This window comes from Gordionus sp. m RMFG-2023, chromosome 1 (genome assembly GCF_954871325.1).
Source record: "Gordionus sp. m RMFG-2023 chromosome 1, tfGorSpeb1-WG-v2, whole genome shotgun sequence".
NCBI classification, from domain to species: Eukaryota; Metazoa; Nematomorpha; class Gordioida; order Chordodea; family Parachordodidae; genus Gordionus; species Gordionus sp. m RMFG-2023.
The window spans coordinates 14,479,766-14,500,646 of NC_088775.1; the positions used below are offsets into that span (position 1 = coordinate 14,479,766).

General features: G+C 28.2%; 2 protein-coding genes and 1 long non-coding RNA gene across 6 annotated transcripts; 1 reads left to right on the plus strand and 2 right to left on the minus strand.

The window, feature by feature from the left end:
* Positions 1 to 1,913: 1,913 nt before the first annotated feature.
* On the minus strand, positions 1,914 to 13,975 carry LOC135931899 (uncharacterized). Of its 2 annotated transcripts, none has more exons than XR_010573203.1 (3): positions 13,811 to 13,975; positions 12,118 to 12,488; positions 1,914 to 2,109 (listed from the first exon to the last, which is right to left on the minus strand). It is a non-coding gene; the product is annotated as an uncharacterized LOC135931899 (long non-coding RNA). The 2 variants fall into 2 exon arrangements; XR_010573202.1 differs by lacking the exon at positions 1,914 to 2,109 and adding an exon at positions 11,131 to 11,587.
* LOC135931897 (uncharacterized) lies at positions 2,344 to 20,638 on the plus strand. 3 transcript variants are annotated; one of them, XM_065469210.1, is made up of 10 exons: positions 2,344 to 2,479; positions 10,212 to 10,979; positions 11,110 to 11,208; positions 12,207 to 12,999; positions 14,518 to 14,734; positions 15,888 to 16,279; positions 16,552 to 16,669; positions 17,143 to 18,712; positions 19,040 to 19,293; positions 20,463 to 20,638. In XM_065469210.1, the coding sequence occupies exons 1-7, from the start codon at positions 2,386 to 2,388 to the stop codon at positions 16,607 to 16,609; spliced, it is 2,421 nt and encodes an 806-aa protein (XP_065325282.1). In that variant the 5' UTR covers positions 2,344 to 2,385; the 3' UTR covers positions 16,610 to 16,669; positions 17,143 to 18,712; positions 19,040 to 19,293; positions 20,463 to 20,638. The 3 variants fall into 3 exon arrangements, with proteins under 3 accessions (XP_065325282.1, XP_065325284.1, XP_065325283.1); XM_065469211.1 differs by lacking the exons at positions 19,040 to 19,293; positions 20,463 to 20,638 and having other exon boundaries at positions 2,383 to 2,428; positions 17,143 to 17,684; XM_065469212.1 differs by lacking the exons at positions 15,888 to 16,279; positions 16,552 to 16,669; positions 17,143 to 18,712; positions 19,040 to 19,293; positions 20,463 to 20,638 and adding an exon at positions 14,975 to 15,110.
* On the minus strand, positions 16,746 to 18,495 carry LOC135931898 (uncharacterized). The gene is made up of 5 exons (XM_065469213.1): positions 18,338 to 18,495; positions 17,822 to 17,971; positions 17,466 to 17,708; positions 17,166 to 17,267; positions 16,746 to 16,926 (listed from the first exon to the last, which is right to left on the minus strand). The coding sequence occupies exons 1-5, from the start codon at positions 18,399 to 18,401 to the stop codon at positions 16,919 to 16,921; spliced, it is 567 nt and encodes a 188-aa protein (XP_065325285.1). The 5' UTR covers positions 18,402 to 18,495; the 3' UTR covers positions 16,746 to 16,918.
* Positions 20,639 to 20,881: the final 243 nt, after the last annotated feature.

The window sequence follows — 20,881 nt, forward strand, 5'->3', positions numbered from 1 at the left end:
ACCAAAGGATAATTCATTTCTTCAGAAAAGAAGAAATAGAGAACATAAAAAATTAAAACCAAATAACTGGTAGCTATAGGCAAACTTTACGAAAAATAAAATTTGAAAGATAATAATCTATCATAAGTTTACCTCCATATTTGTGTACTCGCTCGAAACCACGAAGTTAGATTTGATGTGGTGAGAAAAAAATTTTACAACTATAAACTGCTATAAGTATATTTGTATCGAGAAAAACTATGACTACTCAAAAATTATTACCGATTTAAGTTAAAATAAATTTAGGAAAATGTTTGCTGAGTATTAAAAGAAATATGATAAAATAATTATTTATTAAAGACTAAAACATTAGGAAAGGAATAAAATAATGAGGGGGAAAAATATATACTGCGAGAAACAAGACTATATAAATTGTTATACCTTTCTATTTAAGACAATAGCTTTCTGCGATTGTAATTATCAAAAGCATTCTGTATGAGAGGAAAGATATTAAAACTACAAATCTATAATAATTTTAAGAAACAAGTGTGAAAGATTACTTAGAAATACAATCTGAAACAAGAGGGAACAAAATTAAACAAAAGGGGAAAGCTAAAAAATATATGCACTTCGTGAGCAAATAAGAGAAAGGAAACATAATAAGACAATAAGAAAGGAGAAAGAAATTATATATATTACATGAATCAACATATTACCAATTTATTAACTTTATTACAAGTTAGCAAAATATATAAAGAGGCCTTTAATAAAATTGTAAAGTTGCCTCTAATAGAAGTTAAAATTAGACTAAAAACATAAATAAAGTTTCAATTTTACAAAAACCTTATCACGATGAGCTAAAATTAAAAGAAATATCAATATAATATATATCCAAACTAATATATATATATTAGAATATATAAAATTTATATATATAATAAAATGTACATATGATGTTTGAAACCAAATTCATATATATAATGTAGAAATATAATTAATGTGGTGTAGTATGCTAAAAATAAATATATTGTTAAACAAGGCTGCAAATTTTTAAAGCTAATAAAGAGTCAAAAAAAATCAGCTAATTTAACCAATGTGAAAATAATACATTTAAAGCTTGTAAAATAGCTAAAAGTAAAACATATATGATGTAAAAAATATAAACATATATACATATACTTAATTTTGAAAGGTCAAAACATAATAAATATTATAATATATACTCAGCAAGGATGAACTTATTTGTGAGTCTAAAGGAAAATTTAATAAAATATCCTAAAGTAAAGAGGTACTAATTGATGTAATAATAAAAATACTTGAGACTGATAAAAATATTAAGCCAAAAACATGATACACTTATTATGTTAAACTGGAAAAAAAAACTGGAAATTTTTTTTTTTTAAATATATGTAATATGATAGATATATATATAAATATATATATAACTTGATTAGAAAGGTCAAACATAATAAATATTATAAAATATACTGAAACAAGATGAGCTTATTTATGAATCTGAGGGAAGATTTTAATAAAATATGTTAAAGCAGAGAGCTACAATTAATGTAATAGTGTATATAAATAACAAATACATAAAGGTATTTGGGCAAAAATAATTGTAAACTAATAAAATAATAGGTAAATACCAGACTGATATACTTGTGATATAAGTTGAAAGCCACTTAAGGTTGATAAAAACACTCTAAAAGTCAGAAAAATACTTGATGTAAAACCATTAGAACTAAGTAAAATCTACTAAAAATATAATAAATTTCTGACATGTTATCTAAACAGTGACATAAGTATTAATACTAGATAAGGGTATGTATAGTGTGACTAAAAGCAAAAGTTTTGCATCATTAAGAAAGAGATATACAATGAAAAATATAACTGTTTTGGGAAGACTGAAAAAAGAAACCACTTAACCTCTGCTTTAGAAATACTTCATTAGTTACCATTATAAGCCTTTGAATGTCTCTCATCACATATACAAACGATACCATTGAGGAAAAATGAGTTTCCAATATCAAAGAAAGGTTGATCCCAAAATGAGTCGACCGAGTTCCAGTTCAATATGTCTTTTTCAACATGTCATAACTATCTTTATCTCCAGGCATGGAAGTAACTAAACTGAATAATTTTTTATTTTGCAAATTTAAAGTCCCAAATCATAGACTGCTGAGATTTTTATTAATGGTAGGCAGTTTTGATGTCCAGATTAGCAAAATGTGTGTCGTTTTTTCCGGTTTCATTATTAATATACCCATACATTTTAAATGGTTTCGTATTAATTTTCTAAGGATAAATTTAAAATTTTAGCAATCTCATACATTTTTTAAAAATCTATGCGGGAATATCAGCTGATATTTTCATTTCTCATATTTATATATCGTTTCTAAAAAATTTATGAACAGTATTGTAGTTAATTGTGAATATACAAAGTTTAAAGGTAGATTTATAATAGCAAAAGATTTTGTATTGCAGAAATTTGATAAAAAAAGTAATCTTATATGACAATTATTTACTATTTCTTTATTAACCAGAATTCTTTAAAAAAATGTACATCAATATTTTTATCCAATATTATTTTATAAATAATGAGTTTAGTCCTTAATTTGGGTTACTCTTAGTATATTATTTATCTAGAGATATAGAATTTAATCTTAGCAAAAATAAGTCATATAGATATAAAAATTTACTAAATTTATGTGGGAATTTATATATTATATACATAATTTATTTTATGGAAATCACAATATATAATTAATTAAAAATAAAATAAATAATTAATATTAAATAAAGAAATATAAATAAATTTTTCATTAAAATCTTACAATTTGTTTATATATCATTTTTTTTTGGATCTAGTACTAGACCAGCACTGATCTTAATAATTTAGGCACACAAAAACTGGCCTAAATATATTTTTTAAAAACCTCAAAATTTCAAAACTTTTGTAATTATATAAAATTATGAGAGATATCCAAATTCTTCCATTAATTTTTTTTTTAAAGCTGTGTAAATTTTGAAATTTATAATACCAAATCATTTTTATGCTTCCTATTTAGTTTAAATACATCACATTTTGATTAATAATACTGCCAATTTGTTATTATAATTTGAAAAATATAAATTAATTATTACTTATTCTTTTCATAAAAATTTAACAACATTTGAACAAAAATTTATTAAATTTTAATTAACTCTTTTCTGCCAGTCTTTTTTCCCCTCTTTAAATGAAGATGATTATTATAGACACAAATAACAAATTTTCAAAAAAAATATTCAATGGGAAAAATGTAAGTTCATTTTAAAAATGTATTATCTCATATGAAATGACAAATAACAATTTCATAAATAAGTATTACATTTATTGCAAATAACTGAATATGCTTCGTATATAATATGGGGTTATTTGAATATATTATTCCTGACAAGTGAAGAACTATATCCTCACTAATACCTAAACATGATTTTATGACATTAGTAGACTTTCCCTGGTATATTTCAAAATCATACATAAACCTAGAAGAGCCACAAAAAGAAAACACTTTCATCCCCCATTTATGAGGTTTTGAAAAAATTTGTCATATCCTTTATCTTCCCTATTTACCATATCATTTTATTATTAATGTGAAAAATGTTCCAGATCAAAGGAAGATGATTGTAGGACATAGTTTCCTCTACTTATGAAATAGATGCTTCAGCCAACCAATACTATCATATAGAAGCCACCTTAACTAAGCTAGTATATAAGTGTACCCCAATAAAAAAATTTAAATTCAAAATAATATTGTTTAAACAGTTCGGTTTGAGCCTTTTTTAAGGAACGTTAGCCGGAAAAATGTTTGCCTAAGCCTCGAGATTTTGTTAATACATGTCCAAATCTTTGTGTCGTCTTTGAACGAAAATCCCTAGCTCGTGTAATATTTTTCTGGGTAAAATATTGAAATAACCGTTTTATTAGAATTGGCTCAAATCGAATCATTTAACAACACTACCTGAAATATTTGGCATTCGTAAATCTGACGAGTTCATTAAATCAAATTCATGAATTACGGCATTTTTGCACATGTGTTTAAAAAAAACCATTTTATGAAATTTTTTTAGACTAAAAATTTATTTCTGAGTTTTAATTTTTTTTAAAAAAACACCTTGTCCTGTAAAAAAAAACTATCATATTTTTTGAAATTTAGATAGCATGAATGAAAGCAACCCTTGAGAACATTCATTATTAAAAAAAACGCGAGAACATTCGTGAGGTGAATACGGACCAAATTTTAAGCTGCTATATCTCAGTTATTATTTTATTTTTCGTCATGATATTTCTAATTTAATAATATTCCTATCTATTACGAAAATTATTTTAAAATTTGATCCATTAATAACAATTTTGTGAGTGTTATTATAGAATTGATCAATTTTTTTTTTAAAAAATCATTAAAATATTTTAAAATAAATTATTTTCCATATTAACTCTTCAATACTCTAGTGAGGTTTATAGGATCACATGCGTGATGATATGGGCAAGGTTGGATTCGGCTTTTTATAAGTGTTATATTGATCGTATGATTGTAAGTTTTTCATAGATTGTCATGATAATTCTTGTGTGAAAGATACCGTCGAGGATTCGAAGGCAGTTACTAATAAAGGATTGGAATCGTCTGTTTTTTTTATTTCCTATATGTCCCCTCCATAGATTAATATGGGGATTATCGTCAAGTCAAAGATAGGTTATCTGGTAAATATTGAGATTTCCCTTGTTTTCTATAGTTTAATATATTTAAAAAGCACCTCTCTCATTTTGTATTTTTATTTTCAGTTCCTCTTTGAAATTGTCCTCATCGAGAGTACCCCCCAAGTACTTATTTTATCTACTATTTTCACTGCGTTGGTACCAATCGTAAAATTTGGAAACGGTGGCGCGATGGGAAGCTGAGAATAATAATTTTGTTGAAATTTATTTCTAGTTCTACCCTATGGCTCAAGGTTTCTAGGAGATAGAGTAAGTTCTTAGTTTCTTCGATATTCTTGGATATCACTACTATGTCATCTGCATCTGCATATGATATTATTTTATTTTCTAGACGTAGCACATCGTTTAATCCTATATTTATTAGATCAACCGCCCCAAGCGCTTATGACTTTATTTATTATGATGTTAAGCAATAGTGGCGATAAGATGCAACCTTGTTTTATTCCTTTTTTTTATCCTAAATTATTTATTTTAAAACATACAAATAAGTTGCTCAAGGAATTTTAAAACATGCAAATAAGTTGCTGTAGGAATTTTTAATATATAAATTATATTGGGTTTGATACCGCATCCTGTCAAAGTTTCCCACAGAGCTCCATGATTGACATTATCAAATGCCTTTTTAAAATCAATAAAAGTGAAGTAATGGGTAGCATATATTGGTTATATTTTTGTATAATTAATTTTACAGCTAATATCGGCTCTTACGTTTTTGCCGGGTCTATATGCACATATATATTTGGGGAAAAGATGGGGTGTCGTTGTGAGGATTCTGTTTTTTTAACAGAACCATGAAAATGTTTAAGACACAGGATGTAAGGACCAAGGCGCGGTAATCTTCGAATTTGATTGGATTGTTATTAGAAGAGTTGTTAAAAGATACTTTTTAAATGGATCTAGATACAGATATATCATCTAAAAAGTTATCTAGATACAGATATATCATCTAAAAAGTTATTTAGATACAGGTACATTTTCTAAAAAGTTATCTAGATACGGATACAATTTTTAAAATGTATCTAGACACAGATACAATTCTTATTATACTCTTATATAAGGTTTGCATAAACCTAAATTAGGATTCTATTGTGAAAATCATGAAATAAGCTAAAAAATTTATTGACTCGATATCACATTTATCAAATATAACTAAAATAATGTTTTTTAGATTTTAATATACTGAAAATATTTGATTATTAGATTTCAGTAATAAAATATTTTCAAAATTTTGGTCATTAAGGCATTATCGTTTATCTGAAAAGACATTTTTAGCTACACTAAAAAGCCTTTCTATCGAGACGCTTGAAGGGATTGTTGTGTTATATTTTATGAATAACAATTTTATATGAGGATATTCTTTAAAAATACTAAAATCTTGACTTTCATTTTTGGAAAATTATTATCATATCTGCTGATGTGGGGTATTGTAAAAAATCGGATATTAAATTATTTTTTTTCACAGGTTATTTGTTTGCAATCAGTTGAACTTGAAGACCTTGATAATTCATTAACTAATCTTTGTATTAATTATTTTTTTCATTAACAGTGTTTGATATTTTCTCTTAAAATTTAAAATTACAATTGTAAACATTTATTTAGCATCTATATCCTTAAATTTTACAATATGCTAACTGAAATTTTCGTATTATTTGGTAGACATGGCAAACATTTTACTATCAGAGATTTGTTTTCTTTATTTCTAGATATTATTTTAAATATGCTCTATAAAGTGGCCATGGAAAAAAAATGTCTGAACTGTTGATTCTTCATTATTTCTTCCTCATCATGACTATTTATATTAATCTAAAATAAATTTTTAAAATTGTATAATAAAATTAAATTGAACAATTCCATTGAAAATAAAAATGGCAGATTCTTTGAGATGGATTGTAATATCAAAATTTGTCTGGTTTATTGATAAACTCGTACATAATATTTAATGAATATTTATATATATATTTTTTTTATATATAAGTTTTAATATTTTATATATATATAATTTTTTATTATAGTAGTCTTAATATTTTTTAATATATATTTAAACTATATGCTCATATGAAATAAAATAAACTTTGCATTCAAGTATTTTTATTTATAATGTAAAAAAGCGTTAAATAAAAGTATATCAAAATTATCTTAAAAAGAATCTAAAAACAGATACAGATACCTCTAAAATAATATCTAGATACAGATACTTTAAATAAAAATCTATGTACATACAGATACCACATTTTATATCTAGATACTTTAACAACTATTAGGGAAAAGAAGGATGTGTTCCATTCCAAGGGAGCTTTCCCGCTTTGTCATATTTTATTAAAGACGGCTAATAAAAAGGAAGATATTGTAACTGGTGCGCATTGGTTGTTCGCAGTAGGAATAAGAACTAATAACTCAAAATTAATTTTATTCAGGTAAAAGAATAATTTTATTATTAAAATAAAATGGAAAAAATGAATTAGTAATGATGCAATACAATATTGGAAAAATTGGCCCTTTTATATCATACAATAAAATAAATAATAAATAATTCTCCAAAATAAAATAGGACCTATCCTGAGACATATTATATAATCCAAAGTAAAATACATGCGCCATTGTTACACATCCATATTATTACGCGTAAAAAAACATAATAAAGATATAAAAATATACAACAAAATAAAGAAAAATGACCCTAATTATAACAATGAGATTTTTAAAGGGCCTTGTTTTTCCTTAGTTTCTTAATGACTTTGGTTATTTCATCTATAGAGAAACATGGGTTAGGGGTAGAGTTTGTGTATATCGGTAGAGTTGCCTTTCTAAAGTCAAAGATTATCATGTAATGATCTAAGCATATTGCAATTAATTCATCCTGAGATAACTCGTTTTTTAAGGTAATGAAAGATAGCTTACCGTGCCGTAGCTTTAACATCTTGCGTCTCCAAAAGTTTTATGCTTCTATTTAAAAAAAACAAAATTCTCTCATCGACACTCCACCTTTTTCCAAAATATTTATGCGTGTTTAGGCCAGAAAAAAACACATTAGAGCCAATACTAGTCTTAAAAATAATTATCCAAAACAAATGCAAGCTACTTTTCTACTTCATTGATTTTAAACGGGTATTCGATGACGTTAAGCATATCGCTTCGTGGGAAACACTGTCAGAATGTGGTATTGAACCAAATATAATTTACTAAAATAACCAACATAACAGCTTATACAATAATGACATCTGCACAGAGGAAATAAAAATTAGGATAAAATGCAAGAGGTGCATTCTATAAATATATAAAACTATAAAAATCAATGGAAATCTCGGTATTCATCAGATATGCATCTTCAACTGGACCATAATCTCTACATTATGAATGGATACTACAAAAAACAACAAATGCTACTTTATACTTTCACAAATGACAAAAAATTAAAAATCTGCCCATTTTTTAAAGTAGGCAGTTGCCCAATTTATCAAAACATTTTCGGAGTTGCGCGAATTGTCAAGAGTCTAAATTAGACTAGTTTGATTGTTTTAATGAGTAGTTCATAAGATATAAGAATTTCGAGACTAATTGGGGCCTGTGAAACCCCACTAGAGTGTTTATTTTATTATTTTTTTAAACTTTAGATAAGAATTATTTTTTATATTTCCATTTTATTTTGATGAATAAATAATAAATTTGTATGTTTTTGGTTTTAATATCCAGCTTTTTTTTTGTGCTTAATAAGAGTTTAAAAAATTTGCCCTAATTTAGAAAATTTTGGCACATATATCTTCAACATTTTTTATCTAAACCTTATATATTAATATAAATAAATATTTTATATAGTTTAAGGTTAGTTCCTTATATTAAAATATATAATTAAAATAATGAATGGAAATGGAGTTATATTCATTTTAAATTGGTACGCCATTTTTATCACTGGTTAAAAAACTATTTTAAATTAAATAATAATCTTTATTTTTATCATTAATAAGCACGATTTTTAGCCAGACATTTCCATTTATAATAGAAATTATAGCATTTAAAATATTTAAGCTGATAAAAATATATTAAAAATCCTTGATATCTCAAAAAACTCATCAAAGGTATTTTAAATTTTGCATACATGTTGTTTTTTATTATGCTGCTGAAAAATCCAGACCATCTTACTCAAAGGATTTTAAGTAATAACGTTTTTTTTAAAATAGGGTCCGTATGAATTTCACAAATCTTTTCAAAGGTTAAGCAACATATCGAATTATTTTCATATTATGACACCTCAGACGACAAATTAATGAGTTGCCACTAGGCTTAGCGCTTGATACCTGACTAATTATTACATTAAAATAAAAAAATAGTATTTTTTTATATAATTCCTATTGTCACATCTGGCAAATTTACTAACCTGTTTCCAATGTGGAGTACTAGGTCTTTTATGGCGTTTGCGGTCTCAATGGCATGGAGACCTCTACTCGCCGACGACTTTTGATGGGACGGACAACACACCGGTTATCACCTCAGAGCCGGAAGAGATGCGGAATAAACCAACGATATATCTGGTCATGAGGCCATCTGCGCTTTGGTCAGTTACCGCTACATCGGCTAGTCGGATAAAAAGTGAATGAATGACAGAATAATCTAGACGTCCGTTGTGCCTTTGGCCAAGCTGATCGGGGAATGCAGGTGAGCTTGTTAATTTGCCATATTGGAGGAGGAGATGGATGTCTTTCTCAAGGATAGATGAAATTTGTCGTTGGGTTTAGTAGCCTGCGGCAGCATTGCAGACAGCTGACTGGACGTACTCTCACCGCTGTTCGGTCCCGTGTCTTTTCTATGCCCTAAGGTTATCCTAAGTATGCTGTTCGTCCTATCCTAGGTTTGTTGGCGAGTGGTAGAGGTGTGTTTAGTGTTGCAGACCTTATCTTCGCAAATAATCCACATCGAAAACATACTCGGAATTCTAGCCAAAAGGGATTCCCCCGCACTCTCTCCTCTATTCGTCCCAATGCTCCTTACTCCCGATCGATGATAGCCACTTACATTAAGTGCGCTTCCAGGTCAAAATATTTACTTTCTAACCCCAAAAGTATATCATAAATTCTTCTTTCCACCACTCATACCCCGCTCCCTCCTTCACACCTCAGCCAAAGATGCCAATATAAAAGGTAGTAATGGAACAAAATCAAGTTTGGGCGTAACCAAATATTTTTTTACTATTGTTTTGAATAAATTATTTGTAAAATGCCTGAACCCGACCTGCAACATGTTCAACAAACAAAAGGTTATAACTTACATAATTTCGAGTTTAGGTTTGGTACGTGTTAGAAAAGAAAGAGTCCCGGGGTCGGAAGGTTCTATCCATACATTGCATAATAATTAAAATAAATTTGTATTTTATTAAATATTGATATAACTTTCAAAATGTCCTCACTTTAAGTTCTGTGACTTATTTTATGAATTTCTGGGTTTTACACTTCTATTCTTTTTTAAATGATATTTTTTTTATAAGAATGCGACGATAAATGGAGAAACTTGTTTGTTATACCTTACAAAAAAATTTTAATCTGCGAAACCTTATCCCACACGGATGATACCATCACACAAAACCGCGATGCCGTTGCGGAAGTAAAAACATCCACAGACTATGATCCGAATGCGAATATCGAGGATTCAGAGGACCATTTTATTAAGGGATTGAAGTTGAAATTCGTTGTCAGAAAGTTTGGCCAAAATAATAAAAAAACGAGTAATATCGATAGTCTATTGCACCCTAAAAACTGGGTCTGGAGATTGAGCGATCCTCTTGATCTTTACTTCGTCGATGAGGCACCTATCAATTCGAGGGATAATTTATTTCGCCCAACGATTTATCTGCTCGTAAAATGTCTCATCAAGTTGAGCAAGATAATTGACGTCGAAATATTCGGCGATATGGCCCGAGAGTTAATTTGCAATTTTAACCAGGATCTCGAATTAAACGGCCACCTTTCCCAAACCCTGAACTATTTAAGAGCATTGTCTTCGCCCACGCAAGATCCATTGAAATATTTGACTATAATGAATCCCATCGGTGGCAAAGGGGAAGCTCGCAAAATATTCGACACGCTCCTTTGCCCAATCTTTAGGGACGTTAAAATAGCCACAGATGTCCATTTGACGCAACATTCGGGCCACGCCTTTAATCTTTTGAGATACGAAATGACGAATAAAAATTTAAATTCATACCAGGGTATCATAGTTGTAGGCGGAGACGGAACGTTGAACGAAATAATTTCCGGTTTTGATTTTTTTTAAAAAAGATTTTAGCACTTTTAGGTGATTTGGATCATATATCTTTCTTCTTCAAAAAATTTTTTTCAAACTCTGGAAAATAAAAGTATTATTTATAATCATTTTTTTAAATGTAGCTTTGATAGATAGGCATAACGAAGATATGGGCATCGATATAACAGATTCCAATGTCGTATTGAGTTCTCCGCCATTTAAAATCGGGATAATACCAACAGGTACTATAATCACTCATTATTATCATATGTTGTATGAATCAGGGGTTCATTGATACCACTTGCTTTAAGCAGATACGAATACATTTACAAAGTATCCGTCAATATTACCGATACTTATAAGAAAATTTATTTTATATGTAGTTTTTATTATTTTTTATAAAAAAGCAGCAAAGCAAATTAATATAAATTTTAAAAAGATTTTCTTTAAAACTAAACGGGGCAGGGGTGTAATAGTTTGTATCTCATGTCTTCCCATGTTCGAATCCCGCCTGCTCCAAATTATTTTTTTCAGAATTTTATCATAATAAATACTCTAAATTAACTAATTATGTTTTTATGCCAATCGTCATCTCTTTCCTCGGACATATGCCATGCGGAACTTTAATTTTTTTTAAAATATAGGCGGAAATAATTTTTTAAAACAAGAAATACAAATTATTGTTTAAAATACAATGTCGATTTTTCTATGTATAGTTAAAGAACTATAGGAAAATAATAAATTTTCTCGATATCGACCTGGGGTATTCATAAACTCTCGACCGATGTCAACTGCTGTTAATTAAATAAACAAAAAGAGGGTTTAGAATAATGTTGTTAACAGCTTGATTTTTAAAACGGCTAACCCAATATTTTCGCCAATAAATATTATGCAAATCTGGAGATTTTGCTCACAAGTGGCAGAAAGGTTTAGTATCTATTAACAAATCTCGAGTCTTATGTAATATTATTTTGGCTAAAATCTTAATTTAAAATCGGCTAAATCTAGCCGTTTAATAACACTAGTTTGGATGAAAAAATATTTGAAATGTCAAAATTGAAAAATTAATGAAATTATTCTTACCCCAAAATTTAATACTTAAATAAATAAAATCCTAAAATTATCTGACAAATATATTATAAATTATAAACCTTGTTTTATTATTCGTATGTGAATCACTTGTTTTATTATCATTACATTTATCAATTTTTTATCCCTTGGTAATAATTTGATAAATAAGGATCAACCAATGCCACCGCTTTCAGCCTCTACGGCTGCTCAGATCCTATCACCGCCGCTCTCCATATAGCAATCGGTCAGATCCTGCACTTCGATGTGGGTATGGTACATCACACTTCCTTATCAAAGTTCTCTTCCTCGATACCCGCAAAGCTAAACAACGCCGACCGGCCGTTCGAGGAAAGCTGTTTTACGAATAATAGACGTAGTTATTTCTTGTCACTGTTGGCTTACGGCTTTTTAGGAGACATTCTGGCGGTATTTCAAAGTAATTCCGAACAAGCTAACGAAAACAAAACGGATATTATTAATGGAATCATGAATGTTAATAACCAAAAAAATCGGACAAGCCCTAAAAATAATTCGAGCTCACTCGAAGGACAAAATAAAATAAGCGAAGGGATCGCAAGCGGAATCGATACTTTACCCGAAAATAAAATTAAAATATCCCGTAAATTAAACGCCCTAATCAAACCCGCGTTCTCATTCCTTACCAAAGGTCCCGGTCGGTACAATCTAGCTGCTGCAAAGATTATTCTTTGCTCCAATCTGGCATATCCCTGCACACTTATTTTTAAAGGTGTAACAGGACCGGTCCACATAACCGGCCACCCTAATCCCCTTACGCCTGGTCACTTATCGGCAAAAATAAAGACCGCTTACAAGGACACCTTTATGTCTCATAGAGGGGAGGATTTATGCGTAACACCTTGCAATATATGTAACGCCGGAAATAAACTCGATTCATTTACACGAATCGAGTCCGAAGCCGAACACGACCAAATTTATTACGAGTAGTTAACCTTATTATAAGTTGCCAAATAAATTAGCAGTTACCATCACACTAGAACCCTGAGATTCACTTTTTGTGGCCTAGCATGCCCCCATAATTGATAAATATAAATTAAATACATTTTTATAAAGTTAAATTTCAAACAAAAATTACCCACCCACCCCCACCCCCCCCCCCCCCCCCCCCAAAAAAAAGAAGAAATAATAATAATTTTCTTTTAAGCCCGAGTCCTATCCTGCCCGACTTTGATACATAAAATAGGGTTCGGTCCAACTTGCAGGACTACTCCACAAACCTAGCTTATTTCAGATGTTCGGAACCTGAACTGAAAAGAGTTCTGGTTGATCCCATGTCTCCCTTTTCTCTGAAGTCTATAAATAATATTAAAGCGAGCCTTTTCATTCCAACCGGGTGTACTATTCAGAAATAAATTTATCTTGTAGTGCGCACAAATTGAGCTTTTGCGCTTTGCCTTATAAAAACGTAACGCATCCCTTGTTTAAGTTGAGGTTGCCAATTTTTTAGCATCGTCAATTCAAAATTTTAAGTAAGTTATAAATAAATTGGTTTTTCGTAATATATATTCGTCTGCCTTTTTCTTTCATTATTGTTTTTTATATTTTAATAATATTAAATTAAATATACCTATAATTAAACAAAACTAGAAAGGGATTTTTATTTTCCTCCCCCTTATTATTCTTCTCTAGATAACGTTGTTTTTCTTGCGAAAAAAACAACTTAATTTTTAAAGAACTGGTCATAGACCAACATGCAAAATGAATGAATAATAAATTATTGAAAAACTAGTTTACGTTTTTAAAATAGTTCCTAACTGTTTTCTGCAAATGGCAAAATTGTCCTGCCTGGTGGGAATTAAAATAAACAACCATTTATAATATTGGGGAATAGTTTAATTAGAAGCATATAACTTTATGGATTATCATTTCTATAAAATATCAGAATTCATCAATGTCCTATTTTTGCCAACAATAATTTGACCTTGCTTTGAGATAAAATTAAAATTTAAAAAAATTTATAATAATAATTTGTCATCATTAATATTATAAGCCAATAAAAAATATTAATTTAACTAAATTAGCCTTTAGAATAATTTTTTTTATTCTCATCTCTATTTAAGCAGTGTATCACTATTTTTTGCCCTGCTCATAAAACAATTTTTCGGATGTTATATTGTAGACCACTTGTTTTTAACGCCAAAGACCAATTGCAAGATACCATTTGAAATGCATTATTTAAAAAGCTAAATTTGTGCGTACTTAGAACGAATCGAAATAAATAGATTTTCTATAAAAATAGCTACATCCAAACCCGCGTAGAAGGAATCTATTTTAACGCATTCATTTTTGAAGCGATGAAATTTAAAAAAAAAAATTTATGGAGACATTTTATGCGTTAAATTCGAAGCGATAGCAATATGTGTAAATAATATCTGGTAAAAAAAAATTATGCTAGATATCTTGATATTATTTTTTAAATTTTGTTTTAAAAATAAATAAAGTTTAATTGTGAAATCGGGTCTATACGATTCTGTGATAATAATGCCCATCAGTGGCCGTTGTTTTAGGACGAGATTAGGAGTCTCGCCTTTAGCTCATATGAGTAATGGCCTCGCGGACCTGATACTTGTTAAGCCCTCTCACGCCAATTCACGCTGTCGTTCGAGGATAGACTTTTTGAAGTATCTATTGAGAGTCGTGAAGCACCATAAAAACCCGGTTCGTTTTAATAAGTGATTTATTTTTAATATCCTATTATTATTAAACTTATATATAAAGTCTGGATGGGTTAAATATCTCTTGGCAAAGTCACGATTTTAGCCAAAAAATAATTGTCGAAACCTAGAGATTTTTATAACCCTCTTTTAGTAAAATCTCTAAGCTAGTGTCGTTGAATGGCTCGATATAGCCAATTTTTAAAAACTGCCAAGTTAAGATTTTATCCTAAATAATATCTAGCTTCGAGATTTCCGCAATAGTTCGAATTTGTCTACCAACTCTGAGCAAAATATCCAGGCTTGGGTAATATTTTTTTTGGCTAAAGTCTAGCCGCTTTTGAAAATTGGTTAAATCGAGTTTAACAACACTACTCTGGGATAATAGGTAATATCTTTTTTCGCTATATTTTTATTAAGCCGTTTTTTTAAAACAAAAATACTAAATTTATTTTTAAATTAAATATAAACTCGGGTAATATAAATATGCTTATAAATATTTTAATGATTGTACAACCATTATTAAGCGAATAAGTGTGTTACACAATTTTGCTCAAGTTTAAATACTTTAGGTCTTTTGTCTTTACCCAGTCTTTAATAAAAAATAAATAAAATAGTTAATCTCTCTCATTTATTTTCGTTGTAAGAAAAAAAATTTTCTATAATAATTAGTTATTTATATAAATCTTTGGCTTATTCTATATCCACATTTTTTTCCGATAAATCAATTCTTCCATATCAACAACAAAAATATTAAAATATAATTTGGAATAATAATCCTCTATTTGCATTATTATAGCGTAATCTCCTGTTTAAAATACAAGTCATTTATTTTTTTAAATGCTCTCTTGGAAAATTTAAAAAAATTTAAAAGAAAAATGTCATAAGGCTAGGAGTAAACGTGTTATAAATTAATATATTACGAATTAATCGCTTTAAAATATTATGAAATCTCATAAATTAAATTTTATAAAATATTTATTGTTTTTTTTAAAAATTGGTATATTACAGTCTTTATGTTCGAACTGGATTTTAACCTTCACTAATGTATAGTATTTGATTTTAAAATAACGAAGTAGTGAATGCAAACCAATAATTTATTACGATAATATTTTCTTTTGATTTCCCCCCCCCCCACCAAAACACGCACATTAAAGTTTGACTTACCCTATGTTGAAGTTTATCGAATCAACAACCTAATCCTCTTTCCCGCTTTAATCGAAAATTCTGTCGATATTTGCGATGTAACACATTTACTTGAATCCGTGAATGATAGTCGTTTTGAAGAAAATGTAACACGTCAATGCCACCCTAACATTTACGATAATTTTAGTTTCAACAGCAACAAATACGCTTTTAAAAAAACCGAACCCGATCTCAAAGCTACTATAAGTGAAGCCATTACTAACAAAAAAAGTATTCCAAAGGATCTCTCTCGGGTAATAAAACTTATCCAGTCTCGAATCAAAGTCAGTGATGATAAATCGACTCCCACCTCCAGTTGGAACTGTGACGGAGAGTTAATCCAGTGTCCATCTTTAGCTTACAAGTTTTTAAAAAACTAAATATTCATTTACTTATAATTATTACAAAAAATCTATATGTGCTTTATGTGTTTTATAATTTATTTTCGTCTAGTTATTCCTTATAGGAAAATAAAGACACTTAAAAAAAATTAAGAACTTCTATTTTTAATAGTTAATATCTTATTTAAAATCTGACAGTTTATGATTGGCTACCTTATTGTTTTATTTGTCACGTGATTGACTAATTTTATATTAGTCTCCATAAAAAATTTTTTTTAAAAAACTAATTATTCAGAGTTCATCGCAAACTGCTTAAATTCTATTCTTGTGGACCTGAAAGACTAGATATTTAAAACTCGGATAAAATATTTCGCCTCACCCTTATGCATTATTTCAGCAACAATTATAAAACTTGGTAAATGCTCAATTACTAACGAGACGCATAAGACATAAACGATAATTATATTAATTTTTAAAATAAACAAAATATTTTTAAAGTACTCTATTTTAAATTTTATTTTCATGTGTAGCATAATAAAAAAAATATGTTATTATATTTATAAATATATTCATATTTTTTGTAAATTAAAATCAAATATTAAAATGAATTTTGATTAAAATGTACAGAACAAATGATTAAGATGAGTAAGGGCATTCAGAATCTAAAATCCTTTTTTTTAAATAAAAAAAATATATTTTTTAAATTAAATAAATAAAAATAATATTATCTGTATTTATTGACCTTATTTCAGTAGTTAGCTTAAAAGAGTCTGTGATAATATTTAGACATTGATCAAATAAAGTTTAGGCCAATTGAGCAGGTTTTTATCCTTCCCTGTCGATTCGATGTCACTTACTTATTGTATTTTATAATCTCCTCTAAAAATGATAATGAAAGATAAATATTACTCGCGTTGATGCAGTTGCAAGTTTCACATCCATGCGCATCTTTCACCCGGCCAAATGGACATTCCTTTATGCAATTCAGGTTTGCACATCTTGTATGTGTTCCTATTTTTAAAAAAGTATTTTGTTATTTTTTTTTATAAAATTTGCTTTCTTTTAAGTTTAAAAGAATGTTTATTTTATGATAATAATGATTTCAATTTACCAAGATAAATCTTAAACGGTAAGTTAAATATAATGTTGTGATTGTAGCACTCAAATTCGCTCAACTTGAAAAAAATGTCATCAAATATATATTTTTACTCTTGCGACAATCTAATTTAACGTTGTTAGCGTCAACAAATTCGGCTATGCATCTACCACAATTGTTGACTCGGCATCTAGCGTTCGGGTGTTTTGGACAAGTGGCCCTGATACATGGGTTCATTACACAATTTACAGGTCTCACTCCGATCGGGCATTCTCCATCTCTTATAATTTCTGGAGTCGTGATTACCAAAGGTTCGAGAGTGGGAAAAGGATCATCAGAGAGATCCTTCGTGGTATCTCATTTTGTGTATTTTTTAAAAAAATATATAGCAAGATAAGAATATAAATTAAATGAAATATAAATTATTTAATATGGCTCCAAAAATTGAAATTTTTTAGAGTTAACTTACATGAAGGACAATGTATTTTTCGCCTATTGATAAAAAATTCCGCTTCGCATCTCCCGCAATCATTCATGATACATTTCGCATTTGGAGCTATGTCACAAATTAAATGCTGGCACAAATCTTGACATCTTCTCTGGTATTCTATTTCACAATCTTCCAAGAATATATTTAATAAAAAAAGGACTGAATCAAAGAAATAGACAAACAAATATTACATAGGTTTCAGATTTTGTCAAAAAACACCAAATCTCTCATTTGATGAAATATCGAGGCTTAAGGAAATTATAATTTGGCTAAATCTTTCGAGGTTTTTAGATAACAACAAAATAGATTATAAATGGGGAAAAAAATCGAAATTTATAAATAGACTATTCTATTGCTAAAGAATAGCATTAAATTGATTAAAAAATTCGAGATTTGGGTCAGATTATAAGCTACGCTACAGCTTGAATTATTTTAAAATATTATTAATTTATATAATGTTAAAGAAAAAAAAGAAAAGATTATATATTTTTATACTTTGAGCCAGTATTGTCCCACAAAAGAGTAACACTAAAATAGCTGGTAAAATTTGATGTAACATTTTTTAAAAAAAAATATAATTAATTAGAACCATTCAATTCCCTATATATATTAAATTTTATTTTAAAACAAAAAAGTTTATCTTATAAATAATTATTAACTGAGAAAAAAAAGTAAAATTTCCGTTAACTAGGTGTGAATGTGATGCGATAATAAGCCTTACCACCTTAATACTATTATATCTTTCATGTAAAACGTTATTTTTATTGATCATTCTAGAGTTACCAATTTTAGATTAAATTATCGTGATTGACAATAAAGTTCTTGCTATTTTTGGAGTTTCAAAGATTTATAGAAATCGTTCCTTTATCAGTTATGATTAAACCTATTTTTTAATTGCATATACTAAAAAAATGTTATCTTTTTAAAGTTAGTTTTATATGTTTATATCAAAAAACCTTCTGAATTTGGATTTAGAGATAAATATTTAAGATATGAGTTTTTAACTTAAATAAAAAATTTAAAAAAAAATTTTTTTTTAAACTGATATGAGCCACAATAATAAATGATATGAAATCAAATTTATTTATTTTCAAATAGAAATGAGCCAAAGAAACCGTTTATTATTTTTTTTTACATTCAAGTCTCTTTTTCGTTAATATTAATGCAAATAAATACTGATTTAAATGATATATTTAGGACCGACAAATACAGGCATGGATCGAGGTTTTGTAAACGCATTTATTAATCTGGTTTCAGTTTATCTTTAGAAACAGACCACTGTCTTTTCTAGCACTGGTGTAAGTAGCACTCTCTCAAGACGGCATGCTCAAATTAGGTACTCGAGGGAACTCCGCATCTAATATCGAATTCGTTTCGAAATATAATAAAAAGAATTGACCTGCAGGATCCTAACAGTTACCTAATCCCACACAACAGAGATGTACCACTAAGTTCATATTTATTTAAAAGAATTTGATTCCTATCACACTATATAATTAGCCCTAATTTTATTATGTCATAATATATTTTAATTTACGCGATAAATACTGTTAATGAATTAGCATGTAGCGCCAATAACTAGAGGGCTGTAAAGTGATTTTTTCGCGACCCGAGCCCCAAAAATAAAAAAAATTTTGTCCAAGCCCGACTTTTTTTTCAACACGACTCGAGCCCAACTAAATTTTTTTAAAATTTGTGTGTGAATATTATAAAAATATCTAAAAAACAATTAAAAATTATGTGCCTTAAATAAAAGTTTATTTAATTGACTGCCCTAATATAATCAATATTTATGTTAAGTTGGATTATATTTAAATTGGAAGCATATACCTTTTATTCGGGTTAAATATTAAAAAAGTTAAAATACAATCGAATTCAAAAATTATTGCGATTATATAAATATAATGTGCATGATATAATGAATATATTATAAAGATTATCAATATCATTATATAGTATCACATAAATTTTGATATATAAATAATGAGGAGTCGAGGTTGTCAGGCTTTAAACAAGTCCTCCTATCTTCAAAAGCCCTATCAGACGCTGAAAGCGCTCTTTCATGGCTGGCCGAGGAATTTAAGAGCCAAAACACCTAAACTGGGAAAGTCGTTTTGATAAGTCTTCCACCAATTTAAATATGGGAAATTCGAGGCTATTTAATTAAATAGATATTGGAGAAATATATTTGAATTAACCTTATAGAATATGATATAAATAAATTATGTAATAATAACATAAAAATATAATTAATAAATTAGTTTGGTAAACGGATGTTATGTCAAATAAACATTGAAAATGACATGTTATTCTGATTGACATTTTAATGATGAAATATGTTAGGCAAAAAATAAAATTATTTTAATTGATATTATGTGATTATTTAAGATATTTATTTATCGGGCTCCAGGTCTAACACATCTTACAACCCGACATTTTAAGTCCGAAATTGACCCGAGCTTGGGTATATATGACCTTATAATATTTAGACAAAAGAATAAAAATTTAAAAAGTAAAAAAATACCAGTGGTGGCAAAATGTATACATCAAATTCCATAAATTCTTTTCTTTCTTTGTAAATTTAAAAAAAACTATATATACATTTTTTCGGTGCAAATAGTGTTGCCAAACTACCCGATCTTGGTCAATTTTTAAAAACGACTGTTCCCTCGACTTCCAACCAACGGCAACTATTCAACCATTTATCTCTTGCCTTCATGCTTCGAGAACCTGAATTCATTTCAAATGGTATTCATGCAAAATAAAGCAACCATTTAAAAAAAACGCAAACAGGTTGCTTTTTTCAATAATATTAACTTTTAAATGAAATATTTAAAAATTAATTTAATTAAATTAAAAATATATTTACAAAAACAAATTCTTTTTTATAATTTTCTTTAAGCGTCGCATTACTTAACGCAGCGTTATGACAGCTATTTCTATTTTAAAAACTAATTTAAGATAAAGCGAAAAGGGGGTTTGATTAAACTGCAAATGCTGTGTTAAATTTTTTTGTTATATACTCTATTAATTGAAGTG

Excerpts from the sequence above, each read along its gene's own strand:
- LOC135931898 (XM_065469213.1), bottom strand. The coding sequence starts at position 18,401 with ATGTTACATCAAATTTTACCAGCTATTTTAGTGTTACTCTTTTGTGGG. Across the intron at positions 17,972-18,337 it reads TGGGACAATACTGGCTCAAA|ATTGTGAAATAGAATACCAG; the intron begins GTATAAAAATAT and ends TATTCTTGGAAG. Across the intron at positions 17,268-17,465 it reads TAAATTAGATTGTCGCAAGA|GAACACATACAAGATGTGCA; the intron begins GTAAAAATATAT and ends TTTTAAAAATAG.
- LOC135931897 (XM_065469210.1), top strand. The coding sequence starts at position 2,386 with ATGAACAGTATTGTAGTTAATTGTGAATATACAAAGTTTAAAGGTAGA. Across the intron at positions 2,480-10,211 it reads GCAGAAATTTGATAAAAAAA|AATGCGACGATAAATGGAGA; the intron begins GTAATCTTATAT and ends TTTTTTTATAAG. Across the intron at positions 14,735-15,887 it reads TGAAGCACCATAAAAACCCG|TTTGACTTACCCTATGTTGA; the intron begins GTTCGTTTTAAT and ends CGCACATTAAAG.